The 18,376-nt window shown below is 46.0% G+C and overlaps 1 protein-coding gene across 2 annotated transcripts in view; it reads left to right on the top strand.

The window, feature by feature from the left end:
• ZNF638 (zinc finger protein 638) overlaps positions 1-18,376 on the top strand; it is a 255,257-nt gene that overhangs the window by 212,007 nt on the left and 24,874 nt on the right. For both annotated transcript variants that reach the window (XM_056552811.1, XM_056552820.1), the window contains exons 4-15: positions 1,148-1,186; positions 1,270-1,544; positions 1,630-1,988; positions 2,964-3,104; positions 5,882-5,998; positions 6,162-6,193; positions 6,326-6,360; positions 13,795-13,839; positions 14,736-14,788; positions 14,870-14,998; positions 15,791-15,922; positions 16,777-16,818. In XM_056552811.1, the coding sequence (XP_056408786.1) occupies positions 1,148-1,186; positions 1,270-1,544; positions 1,630-1,988; positions 2,964-3,104; positions 5,882-5,998; positions 6,162-6,193; positions 6,326-6,360; positions 13,795-13,839; positions 14,736-14,788; positions 14,870-14,998; positions 15,791-15,922; positions 16,777-16,818 (1,399 nt within the window). The remainder of the gene's footprint in view (positions 1-1,147; positions 1,187-1,269; positions 1,545-1,629; positions 1,989-2,963; positions 3,105-5,881; positions 5,999-6,161; positions 6,194-6,325; positions 6,361-13,794; positions 13,840-14,735; positions 14,789-14,869; positions 14,999-15,790; positions 15,923-16,776; positions 16,819-18,376) is intronic.

The following is an 18,376-nucleotide window of genomic DNA, read 5'->3' as shown; positions in this document are numbered from 1 at the left end:
GAACACAATCACTTTTCCTATAATTTTATAATAAGGGTCTGCGTCTAAAGGAGAAGGTGGAAATGTCAAGGAAATATCAGATCAACGATAAGAAGCAAACAATCCAGCTAAAAATTCATGGTAAAAATTAACCATTATACGACAAGACTTCATCCTGTAAAGCCCATGTCACTGCACTGCGAGAGTTGGAAACAGCTTGATGTAGAATATTGTCCAATGAAGTGCCAGCCTTGGAATTGGAGAGCTCTTAAAGTCTGTGGATGAGAACAAAGTATTCATGGGGATTTCATTTGTAATTCCAGGATTATTCTCTCCCCCCCCCTCCTTCTTGATCTGGAGAAGTTTCAGCCATTCATAAAATAATTTTCTCTTGAGGGGATATCATGAAGCAAAAGTTTTACTGTAGAAGCAATGAGGTAAAATTGCTCTAGTTGTGGGGATTCCTGAATTTTTCCAGAGGTTGTATCTAAGATCTGTTTTGTGAAGGTTGAACTTCAGGAAGACAACAGGATAGTCATTCCTCTCACCACCATGTCTGCTTTGATTGGATATTTACAGGCTCTCCATTGTGTTCTGTCCACACTGTGAAGACTTGTTCGTTCCACTCTAGACAGAGCTATAGTTAGAGACCTCCATAGAGCACAAGAATAAAGGGATGAGACCCTGTCCAGTACTTGTTGAGAGAAACAAAGGATAGTGATTTGCCAGCAAAATTTATATTCTAAGAAATTACTTTTTCTCCTCTTGCATGTGTCAGATGGTTGGTAAGTTGTGCTTGCTTCATGCCAATGACTATATTAAAGCATCGCTGTCATTTGTAAAAACTTTTGACATGCCGTCCAGATATGTCAAATTTCGATCGCATTGGATCGCAGTCCCGAGACTCTCCGCAAACATGAGTAGTGTTTGGACAAACTGTGCAGCAGCGCTCTTTACAACCTGGCTGGCCGCTCCATTTGGGGGTCTTTCACTACAGAACTCCTTTAAACGCGATCGCAGCCCATATGAGACCCAGTGCAATTTAAGCTTTTGACATGTGGACAACGTGTCAAGTTTTATATCAATAAAACAAAACTAAGGATAATAGACGCAGGTTTTGTGATTTGAATACTTAATTTTAATATGTTCTTTTCTACGTTGTAAACAGGTATCCTGACTGGAACCCGCAAAACTATAATTCTGCAAGGTAATGATGTATGTTGCTAATAAAATTTAAGGGCTATACTCTGGACATTGTCTGGTTTCTTATGGATTGTTTTATCATTTTAGAAATGAAGTCAAGAAAGATGAAGCTAGCTCAAAGAATTCAAAGTCTAAGAGCCCTAGCCCTCGAAGAGCTAGAAGGTCTGGATCGAGGAACAGAGCACGTAAATCACGTTCACGCAGCCCTAGATCTTCCGGGAAAAGGTCTCGGAGTCGAAGCAGGAGTTCACGTAGATCGCGGCATAGCCCAAAGAGGTCGCGTAGTCCACATCAGGGGACAAGGTCTCCACGTTCACGGTCACCCAGAAGATACAGGCGATCCTCTCATAGCAATTCTCCAGGTGAGACTCTCTATGCAAAGATACTACTTGACAGTGCTTACATCCAGGTTACACTTGCTGTAACACAGTTTATATCTTTTTGCAGATAAGAGGGCTGTGGATGCAGCTGTGCAAAGTTTTATTGAGGCCACCAAACTAAAAAGTGGTGAAAAGGCAAAGCCTACAAAACCATCAAACAATGGCAAGAAGCAACCAAATTTGAATCTCAAAAATAAGAAGCCGGCTAATGTATCTGCCCCAAAGAAACCGGGCAGTACGTCTAGTACCGGCAGCTCATCCAAGAGGCCTAGTAGCAACAAGGACTCTGATCAAAAACCCGCTCTCCCTAAAAAAGCATCTGGCAACTCTGACTTCAAGAAGACTGTTGTAAGCACTGGGGCCAAAAAGACTACTCCAAGCAATACCTCTGGAAAGAAGCAACAGCCGAACAAACCCCAGAATCAGGTATGTTACACACTATAAAAGGGAAACTCCAGTACATAAGTAGTTATCCCCCTATCCAAAGGATCCTTTGAATAGGGGAAAAATGCCTAATTGTGGGGCTCCGACAGCACTTGTGTATTTCCAGCTCTCCCATAGAGATATGTGGGTGGTGGCGTCTACCACCGCTTCTTGCACAGAGCGGAGGTCATTCCGTACATGGGAAGAGCCATGATGCCAGACAGGAGATTGCTGGGGCGAACCCCCGTGATTTAATACTTATTTCCTATACACTTGATCCGGTAAATAGGGATAAATACTTATGGAACACAATTCCCCTTTAAATTAGATTTGCTATTGGTTTTTAATAGAGTAGATGATATCAACTCCCTGTGGAGTCAGTTATCTTTTGGTGAGCAGTCAGATCAGACACATGGATTTACTAAAATTGTCTGGTTTTCATAATCTCTACACATTAGGGTTTTCATTTCTACTAGATTTATCTTCTAATTTCCTCTTATTACAATTGGTTGGCCTTTCACATGTGACACTGTGCCCCTACTTTTGTCACTTATTTCGTTACCAATGTGTAAATTTCGTCAGAAAAGTGTAAACATCATGCAGTTCCGTTTAGCCATTAGGATTACATTTTCACCAGAAACTGTAGAAAACCCCATAGTAAATATCTCTGGGCATATTTAAAAAGGACATGGGTCCCTTTCAATATCGGCTCCATTGGGGGACACAGACCATGGGTATATGCTGCTGCCACTAGGAGGCTTAACACTAGGCAACAAGAAAAGTTGCCCCCCCCCCCCCAGCAGAATATACCCGCCCACAGGCAACTTTGCTGTGTGAACAGCAAAAGGCTGTCAGGGCATGCTGGGGGTTGTAATTTTGCAACAGCTGAAAACACTGGGGGGTAAAAACACTGTAGTTAGAGGCTTGTTGTGCTTGGTTATTTTATTTTTCTCACAAATTAGTAATTTTCTCTTGCAGCATGCAAACAAAGCGAACATTGGAAAGGTTATTCACGTTACCAACCTGCCAGACAGCGGCTACACCGAACAAGACATCCTGAAAGTTGTCCAGCCTTTTGGAAAAGTTTGCGATATCCTCATTGTTCGTGCGAAAAATGAGGTATGTCAGCTAAATCACCAGCTTTTATTCAAAGTCCACTCCTGCGCTTAGGCGGGTTATAATGTAACACAGATGCACTTAAAAATGTTTGTCTATTTAGCTGACCAGTGGGGGAGGACTATTCCACCTACTAGTACATTAAATGGGCACTGTCAGATACAAAATGATACAAAATATGTTGTACATCTTGGCAAAACATCAACCTTTCTAATATACTTAATAAGGAAATATTTCCTTTTGATAGAAATCATGGCTTATAAATCCATAGCTTTGTCCTAGCTGAAGGACTAGCACTCCTCTGTGCTCTCTCCTGCCTGATGGAACTCTTCTGTGCTCTCTCTCTCCTGCCTGATGGCGCTCCTCTGTGATCTCTCCTCTCTGAGGGCACTCCTCTGTGCTTGCTCCTCTCTGAGGGCACTCCTCTGTGCTCGCTCCTCTCTGATGGCACTCCTCTGTGCTCGCTCCTCTCTGATGGCACTCCTCTGTGCTCGCTCCTCTCTGATGGCACTCCTCTGTGCTCGCTCCTCTCTGATGGCACTCCTCTGTGCTCGCTCCTCTCTGATGGCACTCCTCTGTGCTCGCTCCTCTCTGATGGCACTCCTCTGTGCTCGCTCCTCTCTGATGGCACTCCTCTGTGCTCGCTCCTCTCTGATGGCACTCCTCTGTGCTCGCTCCTCTCTGATGGCACTCCTCTGTGCTCGCTCCTCTCTGATGGCACTCCTCTGTGCTCGCTCCTCTCTGATGGCACTCCTCTGTGCTCTCTCTTTCCTGCCTGATCAGACAGGAGAGAGCACAGAGGAGTGCTAGCCCATCCTCACTTACTGGACTTTGTCCATGTCTGTGCTTCAGCTTGGAAAAATTCATGATTTTATAATCCATGATTACTTAAAGGACATCTGCAGTGCTGGGCAAAAAAACTTTTTCTATTACCTCATTTAATAGGTCTTTGAAAGACCTTTCCAACGATGTCTCCCCCATCAAAATTGGCCCAGTCGTTCTCCCGTTATCAGCACACGAATTACGGAGGAGAAGTGAAAATAAAACTACATCTCCCATCATGCCTTGTGCTTACTTCCTGTAAGCTGCTGCCCTCACCCTGTTCTATCCCCCCGGGCAAATTATTATATTGTAACGCCCACATCTCCCTCCCCTGTGCATACACCCTCCCCTTCTGCTCATCTCCCCATGCTGGCTCCTGTCCAGTGATGAAGCAGCTGCCTCCGTGCTCACTGTAGTGTGGACACTGGAGAGTGGAGAGTGAAAGTAAAAATGGTAAAAAAACATAATTGTTTGTCTATAAAACTGTCCTGATAGGGGTCCCTCCATCTTTTTCACAACTACAACTCCAAGCATGCCCAGTTATTTTATATGCTGTTCGGGCATGCTGGGAATTCCAGTGGTGCCTCCAGCTGTTGCAAGACTACAAATCCCAGCATGCCCTGTCAGCTTTCTGCTGTATGTGCATGCTTGGAGTTGCAGAGGTGACTCCAGCTGTTGTAAGACTATACATCCAAGCATGCCGTGTCAGCTTTCTGCTGTTTGAGTGTATAAAGGAGTTGTAGTTCACCAACACCTCTACTGTATCAGGAGACTCCTGGGAGTTGTAGTTCACCAACACCTCTATTGTATCTCTGTAGTCTCCTGGGAGTTGTAGTTCACCAACACCTATATTGTATCTCTATAGTCTCCTGGGAGTTGTAGTTCACCAATACCTCTATTGTATCTCTGTAGTCTCCTGGGAGTTGTAGTTCACAAACACCTGTATTGTATCTCTGTAGTCTCCTGGGGGTTGTATGTCACCAATACCTCTATTGTATCTCTGTAGTTTCCTGGGGGTTGTAGTTCACCAACACCTCTATTGTATCTCTGTAATCTCCTGGGAGTTGTAGTTCATACACCAATGTTTCCCAACCAGGGTGCCTCCAGATGTTGCAAAACTACTACTCCCAGCATTCCCTGGTTGGGAAACACTGGCATACACGCACACATAACAGGGACTACAACTCCCAGCATGTGTCATTCAGTAGTCGCCCCCCCCCCCCCCATCTCACACACAGAATCATCTCCAGTATGATATTTATTCCCTGTATACACCACCAGCCCGTGCAGTGTAATATGTCTCCTTCACACACACGTCCTCCCCCCTCCCTGCTCTGTGGTTTGCTCTGTGTTTTCCCCCATGAAAACTTGAATCCTCCCCGTGATAAGTGAGGTCCTATGTAGACAGAGCAGGGGAGGGGGAGGAGCTGTGGACGTCCTCATTCTCCCCCTGCTTGAATCTTACAGATAGGGGCGTTTCTGAGGATGAGCCTATGGCTGCCTCAGAAAGCACCCGCTCATGCATATGCATAAGCAGGGAGGAGCTGACAGAGGCTAGGGGGAGCACAAACACTGCTGGGAGGAAGAGATCTCCGTCCCCAAGATGGCGGCTGCAATGTAATGAATAGGGGACGGACGCAGGACTACTGGGCTATGCTGGCAACTCTAATATCTCAGAAACGGCTGCATATAGGTAAATAGGACTAATTGACTGAATTGTATAACTTTTGTTTGGGGAACATTTGGGCAGGGATTTTTGACCACTACAGTTGTCCTTTAAGGAAATAACCTTTTCTTACAAAGTATATTAGAAAGGTTAATGTGTTGTAGAGAAATACAACATATATATGGTTTTTGACTGACAGTTTCCATTTAAATAACAATGCCCAACATAGAATTAATCGTGTTCAATCCGTTCAAACATAATTTGTATGCATTCCTGTTACTGTTTTTAAAAGGCGTTCATGAAAACCAACTTCAGAGAAGCGGCTACAGCAGCAGTGAAATTCAGCGAGACTACTCCAATCATGATAAACAACCAGCGTGTCACCCTGTCACTAACAGACAAGATGGAAGTGAGTGGTCACAGAAATATTTGTCTGACTAAACACAGCGCATCAATAGCTGTTTTAGTAGGTTTTTGTGATGTGATGTTTGGTCTCTTTTGGTCACTAGCAGATTGTACAGGATCCCTATTTACACACCAATGCTAAAATCTTCTGCCTCTTGTCTTTACAGCCAACCGTGGACATAACGGATAAGGATGAAAAGTAAGTGTAACATTTATTTTATTTTAAAATCCAGCATCCAGAAATCTGGTTGGCTTCCATGTTTACTAGTATGTATCATGTCTGTGTATTAATTATTTTATCAGTGTGATGTAATGTTTTGTTTCCTTCCAGAGTAAAAGAACCTGCTAAAGCTCCAGCCCAAACAGGTACATTACTAGACAATCCTGTCTTTTTGTTAGGAGAGCCCTTTGTCTGCTACTTTCATTTAGGATCCATATGTTATATAACACGGCAAGTGTGCTTGCCTGTTTCCACACACCAGAAGTGAATGAAGAGCCTTAAAGGATTTCTCTAAGCTAAAACTTTTAACCCCCGCTGTGCCCGGGCTGTAAAACTATACATAATAACCTTTCACTTACCTGCCTATGTTGTTCCGACATCGCCGTCCCGGTCTCTTCCACTTCCTGCGGGTCGGTGACTTCACTCTGCGCTCAGCCTATCAGCGGCCGTGACGGGACACTACTGCGGCCGCTGATAGGCGGAGCGCAGAGTGAAGTCACCGACCCGCAGGAAGTGGGAGAGAACGGGACGGCGATATCGGAACAACGGGGGATCGTAGGCAGGTAAGTGAAAGGTTATGTATAGTTTTACAGCCCGGGCACAGCGGGGGTTAAAAGTTTTAGCTTAGAGAACTCCTTTAAATGTGCTTTGACAGAAGGACATGGAGTTTGTGGGAGGGGAGACACTTTGTTTTGTAGATATACCAGGACTGTCAAAGGTCTATGCCTCTCTCAATCAGCAGAGGGATCCTTTCTCCTTGTCACCTATTGTGGCTTAAAAACGGCATAGATCTTATAAAGCCAATTTCGAGAAAGTAGAAAGATAACAGGATGCGCTCCGTAGTGTATTACCTTGAGGTCAAATGGTAACGCTTGCTGTGAACTGCGCTTACCATAGGAGGTTGTACTGGAAACCAAGTACAACAATTGGATAGCGTGTAGGAAGATCAAGGGTCTCTGCAGCCACTTTACGCCAGCAGTCAACATGAATAAAGCTTACGCCTCTATACACACGAGATGAAAGGGCGCTGAGACCAGGATTAGGTAAGGGATTTTCTCTATCGGCTCCATTGGGGGGGACAAACCATGGGTGTATGCTGCTGTCACTAGGAGGCTTGACACTATGGCAACAAGAGAAGTCTGCTCCTCCCAGCATTGTATACCCGCCCACAGGCACCTGAGGTAATCAGTTTTAGCTTAGTGTCTTAAGGAGGTGGACATGGTCTGGAGTTCTCTCCAGACCAGGTCTTATGTTTTATTTTTCTAGTTAGGGATGTGTTAGTTTTTTTATTCCTTTTTCTTTCATGTTTTCAGGTGGGGATTAAGGAACTGCGGCTCACAGTCTCCCCATTGCGATGGGGCACAGACATTGCGTATATGTGCTGTTAACCCCCTCTCGCTAACAGTCAGTGCCTGGGGTTGTACCTCATGGGTCCGGGTCCCCCTATTTCCCTGATCGCCTCGCTCGCACATGGTAGCTCGGCGTGATGCAGGTGACAGAAAGCTGACTGAAGACCTCATAGAAGACTTCATTAGGTAAGTTCTTCTGACTGAGGTGAGTATATTCCCTTTCTCCTTAGGTACAGCCTTGCAACCTCTGGAGACCCTCACTTTTTGCCCACTTTTTCTCAGGGGCTGGCCTGGACAGTTTTTTTTTTCTATATTTATTGCTGGGGTGAGCAGGAGCATTTTTGGACTTGGGCACAGCTTTATTCATACTTTTCACTTTCCTGAACGATATGTGTGTGTGTTTCTTTTTAGCGGCTGACAGCCGCGGCGTTTTTACTATGCGGGCGTATGAATCACCGGCTTACTTTCGCTTTTGGCAGCAGTCTGCTGCCGGCGGCGTCTCGCTCGCTTCCCTGCAAGCACGTATGCGAATGACATGTGTGTTCGGGGAGAGGAGCGGGTGTCGGCGCCAGTACTGACCTTGTCAGAAGCTGAGGGCACTATAGCTCTGCCCCCCTCTGTCAGCGCTGTGCGCGCGTTGTGAGAGGCAGGGGCCAATCAGCAGTGCCCCTGCTCCTGGCCTACCCCTATTTTGCTATTGGCCGGCATTTCCCCCTTCTTTATCTACACTAGAACAGAGTTATCCTCACAGCAGCTGCCCTGGGGTCACAGACTTGGGCTGCACAGACAACTGGAGCGTTAGTTCATCATTTTGTCTGTAAAAGCTGGAATTCCAAAATGCCTGGTTCTGCTGAACCCATTTGCTCCCTCTAACAGTTAACTGGAGTGCTAGACAATCATTACATCTGTAAAAGCTGTATCTCAAAAATGTCTGGTTCTACTGAACCACTTCTGCCTGCTCCACTGCTCCCCCAGACCCCCCTGCTATTCTACTCCGGTTGTCTACCAGACCTGGTTGGTTCGACCGCCCCTCCAGCCTGGGTTTTCTCCCTCCCCTCCAGCCTGGGTTTTCTCCCTCCCCCAGTCTATATCCGACTTGGCTCAAGTCTCCCGTTATGTGGTGACTGCATTGGAGAGGCCCTCCGGAGGGTCCCGCTCTCCCCCAATACTGATGCTCTCTCAGCGTCATGGGGGTGTTTTTCATCTGGCTCATCCGAGTCTTCTGGCAGGCACGGGCGCTCCCCTCACAGGCATCGCTCCGTTACTCCGCCCTGTAGCAAGCGTCTCTTCCCTAGAGGACGCTCCCATGGTCGCCGCTCTGGCTCTCCAGACCCACGTACCTGGTCAGTCTCCCCCTCTTCCAGGGCCACCTCACACGTTCCCATTCACCTGGGGAACTTGTGGATGAAGTTTCCGATTCGGCCTCTGATTCAGAGGACCACACGGATATGTCGGACATGGTGCACTGATTGGTCTCGGCCACAAGAGACGCCTTCCATCTAGAGGACCCAGGAACTTTGGACATGGCTCCAGAAGTTTCCTTTAATCGTGCCCAACCTCCAGGGCTGCCTCACTTCGTTCCCATTCACTCGGAGAACTTGTGGATGAGGTTTCTGATTCGGCCTCCGACTCAGAGGACCACATGAATATGCCTGATGTGGTGTACTCATTGGTTTTGGCCATAAGAGACACCTTCCAGCTAAGAACCCAGGAACTTCAGACGTGGTCCAGAAGTTTCCTCTCATCGTGCCCGACCTCTTCCAGGGCTGCCTCACCTCGTTCCCATTCACCTGGAGAACTTGCGGATGAGGTTTCTGATTCCTGAAAGGAACGCACGCAGGCCTGATGTGGTGTATTCATTGGTTTCGGCCATAAGAGACACCTTCCATCTAAAGGACCCAGGAACTTCGGACGTGGCTCCAGAAGTCTTTTTCTTCGTGCCCGACCGGCACCCAATACTTTCAGCTCTCACGCTGAATTTTACGCCCTGCTGGTATCCGCCTGGAGGCACACTGACAAGAAGTTTCAGGAAACATAGAAGGTTCAAGCGCGGTATCCCTTCGCCAAGGACCTCATTGCTTGGTGGACCTCCTCTCCAACTGTGGATCTGCCGGTCTCCCGCCTCTCTAAGGCGCCTACCGGCCCTTTGGCTGATGCGGCTGCCTTCAAGGATCCAGCCGGCATGAAGGTGGAGATTTTGGCAAACTTTGCCTTTTAGACAGCAGGATCTTCCTGCTTTTTGCTTCAGCCTGGGGGTCAAGGGCCCTTTCAGTATGGTCTCCCATCTCCGGGTAGTCTTCAAGATCTCTCTGGAGGATTTATTTAATCTAGCTCCCGATGCTCTGCAGCTGGAGATTTTCTGTGTTCTGCTTCCATGCGCAGCCACTGTGCTGCCTTTGCCACAAGCTACCTGGTAGCCACCGTCCCTCCATGTGGCTTAAAGGAGTAGTCCATTGGTGACCGAGTGGTGAACAACTTATCCCCTATCCTAAGGATAGGGGATAATTTTGAGATCGCGGGGGGTCCGACCACTGGGGCCCCCTGCGATCTCCTGTATGGAGCCCCGACAGCCCGCGGTAAGGGGGCGTATCGACCTCCGCACGAAGCGGCGGCGACACGCCCCCTCAATACAACTCTATGGCAGAGCCGAAGCGCTGCCTTCGGCAATCTCCGGCTCTGCCATAGAGATGTATTGAGGGGGCGTGTCGGCCTCTGCTTCGTGCGGGGGTCGACACCCGCTATCTGGCCGGAGAGCCGGGGCCCTGTACAGAGAGATCGCAGGGGGCCCCAGCGGTCGGACCCCCCGCGATCTCAAACTTATCCCCTACCCTTAGGATAGGGGTGATAAGTTTTTCACCACTGGACTACCCCTTTTAAAGCCTGGAATGTGGACGCCGCCTTCATGAAGTGAGGAGTCGGGCGGAAAAGAGTTCTTTATTACCTCTGGATACAGCTCACAGAACCGCTTTCCGTCGTAAGTCCTCCTTCTGGTTCTGCGGACCTTTGGTGCTCCACAGGCTACCAACAAAGTCTGGCCGGGCGCCGTCACGGGAAGAGGGCTCCCTCCAACCTGTCCCTCCTGGGGGTCGGCTATCCGTTCAGGCCGTTTTGCGGCCCCATCAGGCACCCGTAGGCCTTCCTCAATCTGATGGGTCGCCCCCACCCGCCGACCTTTCTCGGGTGGTTGGTCGCCTCTTACTCTTCCGGGATGCCTGGACCACGCACTTTCGTTGTCCCTGTTCCTTCAGGGGAACGTTTTTTTTGTGGTCCCCAAGTAAAGGCGTTTTTGTTCACCCAATCTTGGTTCTCGAGTATCTCAGCCAGCATCTTCTGCTTCCCATCCCGTCTCTCCGTTCGGTGCTGGCGACCCTGGTTCATGGGGAATTTTCGTTCCTCGGTGGACATCAAGGATGCCTGCCTCAACATTTCATTGTTCCGGTCATCAGCAGTACCTCCGCTTTGCAGTTCCGGACGGTCATTTTCTATTGTGGCTCTCAATTTCGGTCTGACCACTTCTCCGCAGACCTTTAACAAAGTCCTGGCGCCTGTGATAGCCCCTTTTACAGACAACAGTTGTTTCCGGGATTCCTTACTTGGACAACCTTCTGATCAGAGCTCCAGCCAGAGCCCAGATCCTAAAGAGACTGTCTCAACCTCCAGACCTTGTCTCTCTTAGGTTGGATAGTCAATCGGGACAAGTCCAACTGCTTTCCTGGGGCCCCAGTTCGACACTGCCTCTGCCCGCTTTCAACTCCGCTGACCAATCGGCTGACTCTCTTATCAAGAGTCCGATGACTTCGGCACCCTGCTCCAGTTTCCATTCGCTTTTGCATGGATGTCCTGGGTGGCCGTGGAGGCTGTACCATTTGCCCGGTTTCATCACCGACCTCTTCAATTGGTGATTCTCTTCCGGTGGGACAGGTCTCCATTGTCACTCGACAATCTTGTCGGTCTCTTCTACGGTGGCTTCGTTTCCCCCCCCCCCCTGCTTTTTCGGGGGCGCTCCTTCCTGCCCCTCCCTGCCAATCTCCCTTCTGGGCGGAACTCAGGTTTCTGGCAATCTCAGCGCTTTTCATTCCGGGCGTTACTGGGATGTGGTCTCTCAGCCAGTCCTCAGCCGTCCAAGGCGAGTGGTCCCTACATCCGGAGGTGTTTGCAGGGATCTGCAACCTCTGGAGCGCTCCAGGCGTGGACCTCTGCATGTCCCGCCACAACCAAGCGTTCCTCTTTCTTGGTCGGGCTTTTCCCTACCTTATCTGTTTCCTCCCCTTCCTCTCTTTTCAGGGTCCTGAGGAAACTCGCAGCAGAGGGCGTTCCCGCCATTCTCGTGCCACCCCTATTTACATCTCCTGCTTTTGACGGCGTGGCGGTTGAGACAGCGGTACTGAGGACCCGCGGTTTCTCTTCCTAAGTGGATCACACCATGCGAAGGGCTCACAAGCTTTCACCTGCAAAGATTTACCACCATACCTGGCGGTCTTATTTCTGTTGGTGTGAAACTCAACCTTTTTCTCCGGTCGTGGTTGGCTTTCAGCTCCCTTAGGGGGTCAAAGGTTCGGCCGTTTCCATTCTTTTTCAACATTTTTTGGCGTTCAATTATCATGTCCGAACCTAGTTCAGGTAGTTGCACAAGCTGCCCCTCATCAGTCCCCTTTTTTCCCTTGGGACTTACACTTGGTCTTAGGTGCTCTGCAAGACGCCCCTTTTGACCCTCTCAGGGACATTTCTCTTCGCCTCCTTCCCCGGAAGGTGGCGTTCCTTATTGCTCTTACCTCTGTTAGGAGGGTGTCAGAGCTGGTAGCTCTCTCCTGCCGTTCTCCCTTCCTGGTGGTATACCAGGACAAGTTGTTTTCCGTCCAGGTCCGTCCTTCTTACCTGAGATGGTTTTTTACTTTTTCATCTCACTGAGAACATAGTCCTCTTGTCTGGCCCATTCTCATCCCTGGAAGCGTTGTTCCACAACCTGGTTGTGGTGAGGGCTGTTCGGACTTCTCTCTCTCTTTCCTTTCGGCAGTGTGACCCCCCCCCCCTTTTTTTGTTTTTTCCGGAAGGTCATTGTATAGGACAACCTGCTTCTACGACCACCATTTTTCGGTGGATCCGGTCTGCTCTTTTTGGGAGCTTACCGCTGCAAGGGGAAGATTCCACCTTTCAGGGGTTTGACTCATTCCCGTTTTTCGGGGCATCCTGGGCCCTCCGCTACGTGGCTTCGGCCTTGCAGTTCTGTAAGGCGTCCGTGTGGTCGTCTTTGTACACTTTCTCAAGGTGCTACCAGATTCATGCCTTCGCATCAGTTGATGCTACTCTGGGCTGTAAGATGTTGCAGACGGCTGTGGTCCATCCGTCCACCTGTCTGATTCCTTACCCACCCATGGGACGGCTTTGGTACGTACCATGGTCTGTGTCCCCCAATGGAGCAAATAGAGAAAAGGAGATTTTTTTTTTATGCTTCCCGTAAAATCTCTCGAAGGATCCATTGGTGGACACAGCTCCCACCCTTTTTTTTTCTGGTGTTCCTATTTCAATTATCTGTCCGAAGGTGTGTTCAGTTGCCTTTTCTTCTGATTGCTCGGGCAGTTTGTGGTTTTCTCTTGACCTGTCGGTCTTCTCCTATTGCTCTGGGACGAAAACTGATTACCTCAGGTGCCTGGGGGCGGGTATACCCTGCTGGGAGGAGCTGGCTTTTCTTGTCGCCATAGTGTCAAGCCTCCTAGTGAAGGCAGCATACACCCAAGGTCTTTGTCCCCCAATGGATCCTTCGAGAGAGAGATTTTACGGTAAGCATAAAAAATCTCCTTTTTATTATCCACAATGCAACGTGTTTCGCGGAGAGTCCACTTCCTCAGGCATGCCTGAGGAAGCAGATTCTCCGTGAAACGCGTTGCATTGTGGGTAATAAAATTCCCTTACGTAATCCTGGTCTCAGCGTCCTTTCGATCCCGTGTGTATGGAGGAGTAAGCTTTGTTCAATTTCAGGAAAGAACAATACTGGGGCACAGTGCAGCATCTGTCTCACAATGGACACAGGCGACAAGCAATGCCTCTGTGTCTTGTCATTCAGCAAACAAAACATGGCTTTGTGCACATCAAAAAACAGATTCTTTATTGGAGACTGTTTAAAGAACCTAGTACACTTGGACACGCGGGAATTAACCCCCACATAGATGAGTTACTTGGACAGGGTAATTATAATGTGATTTTTATATAGAATTGAGAAATATGTCTTTGCAGCTACCCCAGAAAAAGAAGACACAGACAAGAAGCCGGAAGAGATGGGTAAGAGTCACAAAATTATCTTTTATTTTTTTTGTCCTTTTGAGTCTTTCCAGGCAAAGATTTACCTGACCAAATTGTTTAACTATATATGTTAAACATATAAAAAAAAATAAATATATATATATATATATATATATATATATATATATATATATATATATATATATATATAATGTATTATTATTTTTTCCACATATCACTAAACTTTCTAAAAAGGTTGTTTCGATTTTTTTATTTTAATAGTTACTTTGTTATAAATCTTGTTTAAAACCATTATGTAGCTAGTAGACAGAGCAGGTTCATTGTGTTCTCGTATTCTCTATTAGTTAGGGTATGGTCACACTTCAGAACTTTTGCATTTGAGTTTCCACAAGGGGAATTCAGCACAGATTTTGCTTGCAGTAGACTTCAGTGCCTGCACTGTGGACATTACACTGTGGAGGCTGCTTCACAGGGAATCCATGCTTAATTTCACTGCAGATCTTCAGTAGTGTGAACATATCCTTACACAGAAATTTACAGACACCTTATGCATTGCATGTCACATTTAAAATACTGTATCTTTGCTAAATATGCTAATACTATCAAAAGTTTTCTCATTATACAACCTGTGTGATTCCCTTCATAGCTTCTCTAAAATATTGGTTGCTTGTCATGATTAAAATAAGATTTTATTTTGGTAGGGTAGTGTAGGCAGTTTTTTGTTTTGGGGTGGATGATCAACATACGTTCTCCTGTCAGGGTTATAGATGTACTTACTCAATTGCCAGGTGATTGTACCATTCTTCACCTTTTTGCACACGATTAGGTTGTTCGCTCTTGCCTCTTTTTATGGTTGGGTAACAAAGTCAGAAGCCATTTCATATCCTATCATAAGATTCTCTTTCATATTCCAGAAGTTCCTGCCGGTTTTATCAAGCGCTACAAGCTGGTTGATCCCCCTCAGAAGGTAGCTGGGCTGTTTTCATTGCTCTCTTTATATGTATTTTTGTGCATGATGTCAGGGTAACACAAGAAATTCTCTTTTCAGGACAGTGAGAAATTTGTTATAGTTATAGCTAACTTACCAGAAGGCCAGTACACAGTGGAAGAAATCACCAACTTGGCCAAGCCATTCGGAGGCGTAAATGACATTCTCATCGTTGCCAACCATAGAAAGGTAAGGCTTGTCTCATGGCAATAGCTTTCCTGATCATAGAAAATAGATCTAGATTATATACAATATGCACCTCCCACCTTCCTCCTTGTTACACTAGCCCAGTCTGATGTAATTTACTTAGTTATTTTATTAAAGGGGAATTTACTTTATTCTTTCCCCAACCTGCCTACAAAATAAACACTTACATCGCTCCCTCATAGCTCCGGTATCGGAGAGCCGTCCATGGCTGGTGAGAGCATAGTCTACAGCCGGGGTTACTGACAGTGCCGCTCACCAATCATTGGTCATGGCGGGGCACTTAGTGGAGCTGTCCTGTGTTGTCATGTCTACAGCTCCAGCTGGCTCTGGTGAAGCAAAAGGGGCATCCTGATCCCAGAGCTGCGAGGGAGAAGCGGAAGGTGAGTTAGTGTTTATTATTTGTAGGTAGGCTAGGCACAATAATTTAAATTATCCCACCGGATAACCCCTTTGAAACCTGTTCAGCAATCCAGAGCTCTCCTGTTTACCAGTATCAGATGCAGAAAACTGGATCTGTTGCTCTTTAGGCTGAAATTGGGGAAAAGTGTTAGACCTGTGGACCATTCTGCATAGGTGCAGCCCCCAAATAAAAATAAATTGTTGCATTGGTTGGTTGTTTTTTGATCTGTTGAAACTGTGCCAGATGGCAGGAGATATATAGAATCCGCTTAAGTGGTTTTGTGAAATAGGATACATGACTTGTCAGGTACATAGGGATAGTCACTGGGAATCACTCATTGTGTGCAATAATTTTCTTTCTCTCTGCTTCTACAGGCATACCTGGAATTGACCAGTAAGAATTCACTGGATTCATTGCTTAAGTTTTACAGTGTTTTCCCTACTTACCTCAGTGGAAACCTGTTGTCTATTTGCGTTGCACCGAGGTACAAAGACCTAAAAAATGAGGTAAGAGAACGCACACACAGGCTGGATAAGGATGCTTGGCACTGCTTAGATTACGAATTTGTAAAACAATGTCCTATGTTCTACCAAATAAAAATTTCTGCAAACCTTGCATATCTCATATTAAAAATGTGCTTTTCAAAATTTCAAGTAAAATTGTTAGGCTTCTAATGCATTTTAAATGTTAATAAAAAAAATGCTGTCAAAGTAGACATATGAAAGTATAAGTTTCAAACTATTTGGTCGTTAAGTATATATAATATAATCTCAGCAAATAGGCAGCAGCAACTCCTTGAGAATGGTTTGGTGAGAAAACCCAAACGTCGCCTCACGTTGTGTGAATAAAAGAACACTTTTCTTGCACCTTAATGGAGTTGCTGCTGCCTATTTGCTGCTATACAAGGGATATATATGCAATCTATAGTGTTAAAATAGCAAAGTTTTTTTATTTTTTTGTTCATGATTTTTTGCATTTAAAAAAAAAAAAAACTACGAATGATATTGGCTTACTTTTACTATGTACATGAAGTACAACTTGTGACCAAAAAACTGTCAGAATTATTGTGATTGGCAAAACGATACCAGTTATTCTCTAATAAAGTCAGATATCCCCGATTTGAAAAAACGGGCCTGGTCTTTAAGGGGCATATAGACCTAATTGTCTTTGGTCCTTGAGGGGGTAAAAAAAAAAACATGAAAGCGAATGACGCTTGATATGTTTCGGGTATGTTCACACAGGACTGAAATACTGCAAAATTGGGGATTTTCCCAATTAACAGCAAAAGTATAAATGAGTGTTTTTGTTCACTGTTTGCTTTTTGTTAGTGTTTTTCTTTTTTTCTCCCCTTTTCTACCAGGACCTCATCTTTGCTGAACTCCTAGAACAAGCTTCTTACCAGGTAACTAGTAATTTCATATTCCTTTTTGCGTTTATTTAATTCTGGAAGCATCTTTCCTTTCAATCTGTAAGCTGTTGGCTGTCCGGGCATGCTGAGAGTTGTAGTTTTGCAACAGCTGTAGGCACCCTGGTTGGGAAGCACTGATTTATGGTATAAATGCCTGACAAAGGTCTGACCTTTTTTGCTCCCCAGCACTCCCTCACAAGGCTCAGAAGTATACAGTCATAGCCGTAAATGTTTGCACCCCTGAAATTTTTCTAGAAAATGAAGTGTTTCTCACAGAAAATGATTGCAGTTACACATGTTTTGCTATACACATGTTTATTCCTTTTGTGTGTATTGGAACTAAACCAAAAAAGGTGGAAAAAAGCAAATTGGACATAATGTCACACCAAACTCCAAAAATGGCCTGCCCAAAATGATTGGTTCCCTTTCAAAATTGTGGAAAAATAAGATTGTTTCAAGCATGTGATGCTCCTTTAAACTCACTTGGGGCAAGTAACAGGTGTGGGCAATATAAAATTCACACCTAAAAGCAGATAAAAAGGAGAGAAGTTCACTTAGTCTTTGCATTGTGTGTCTGTGTGTGCTACACTAAGCATGGGCAACAGAAAGAGAACTGTCTGAGGACTTGAGAACCAAAATTGGAAAAATATCAACAATCTCAAGGTTACAAGTCCATCTCCAGAGATCTAGATTTGCCTTTGTCTACAGTGCGCAACATTATCAAGAAGTTTGCAACCCATGGCACTGTAGCTAATCTCCCTGGGCATGGACGGAAGAGAAAAACTGATTAAAAGTGTCAACGCAGGATAGTCCGGATGGTGGATAAGCAGCCCCAAACAAGTTCCAAAGATGGTTTGCGCTGACACTGATGCTCCCTGAGCCTGCAGTACAGCTTGAATATTGATTGACCTTTAAATGAAATGAAACGCTATGGCAGGAGACCCAGGAGGATCCCACTGCTGACACAGAGACATAAAAAAAGCAAGACATTTTGCCAAAATGAACTTGAGTAAGCCAAAATCCTTCTGGGAAACGTCTTGTGGACAGATGAGACCAAGATAGAGCTTTTTGGTGAAGCCCATCATTCTACTGTTTATCACAAACGGAATGAGGTCTACAGTGAAATATGATGGAGGTTTAATGATATTTTGGGGTTGTTTTGCTGGCAGTGGGGGCCTTGATTGTGTACAAGGCATCATGAAATCTGATTACCAACGGATTTTGGGTCGCATTGTACAGCCCAGTGTAAGAAAGCTGGGTTTGTGTCGAGATCTTGGGTCTTCCAGCAGGACAATGACCCCAAACATACGTAAAAAAAAATCAGAAATGGATGGCAACAAAACGCTGGAGAGTTCTGAAGTGGCAGCAATGAGTCCAGATCTAAATCCCATTGATCACCTGTGGAGAGATCTTAAAATTGCTGTTGGGAAAAGGAAGAGTGGTCCAACATTCCGGCTGAGAGGTGTAAGAAGCTTATTGATGGTTATAGGAAGTGACTGATTTCAGTTATTTTTTTCCAAAGGGTGTGCAACCAAATATTAAGTTAAGGGTG

Source organism: Hyla sarda, chromosome 1 (assembly GCF_029499605.1).
Source record: "Hyla sarda isolate aHylSar1 chromosome 1, aHylSar1.hap1, whole genome shotgun sequence".
Classification (NCBI taxonomy): domain Eukaryota; kingdom Metazoa; phylum Chordata; class Amphibia; order Anura; family Hylidae; genus Hyla; species Hyla sarda.
Note: the sequence above shows the minus strand (reverse complement) of the source record. Positions and strands in the feature narration are given on the sequence as shown.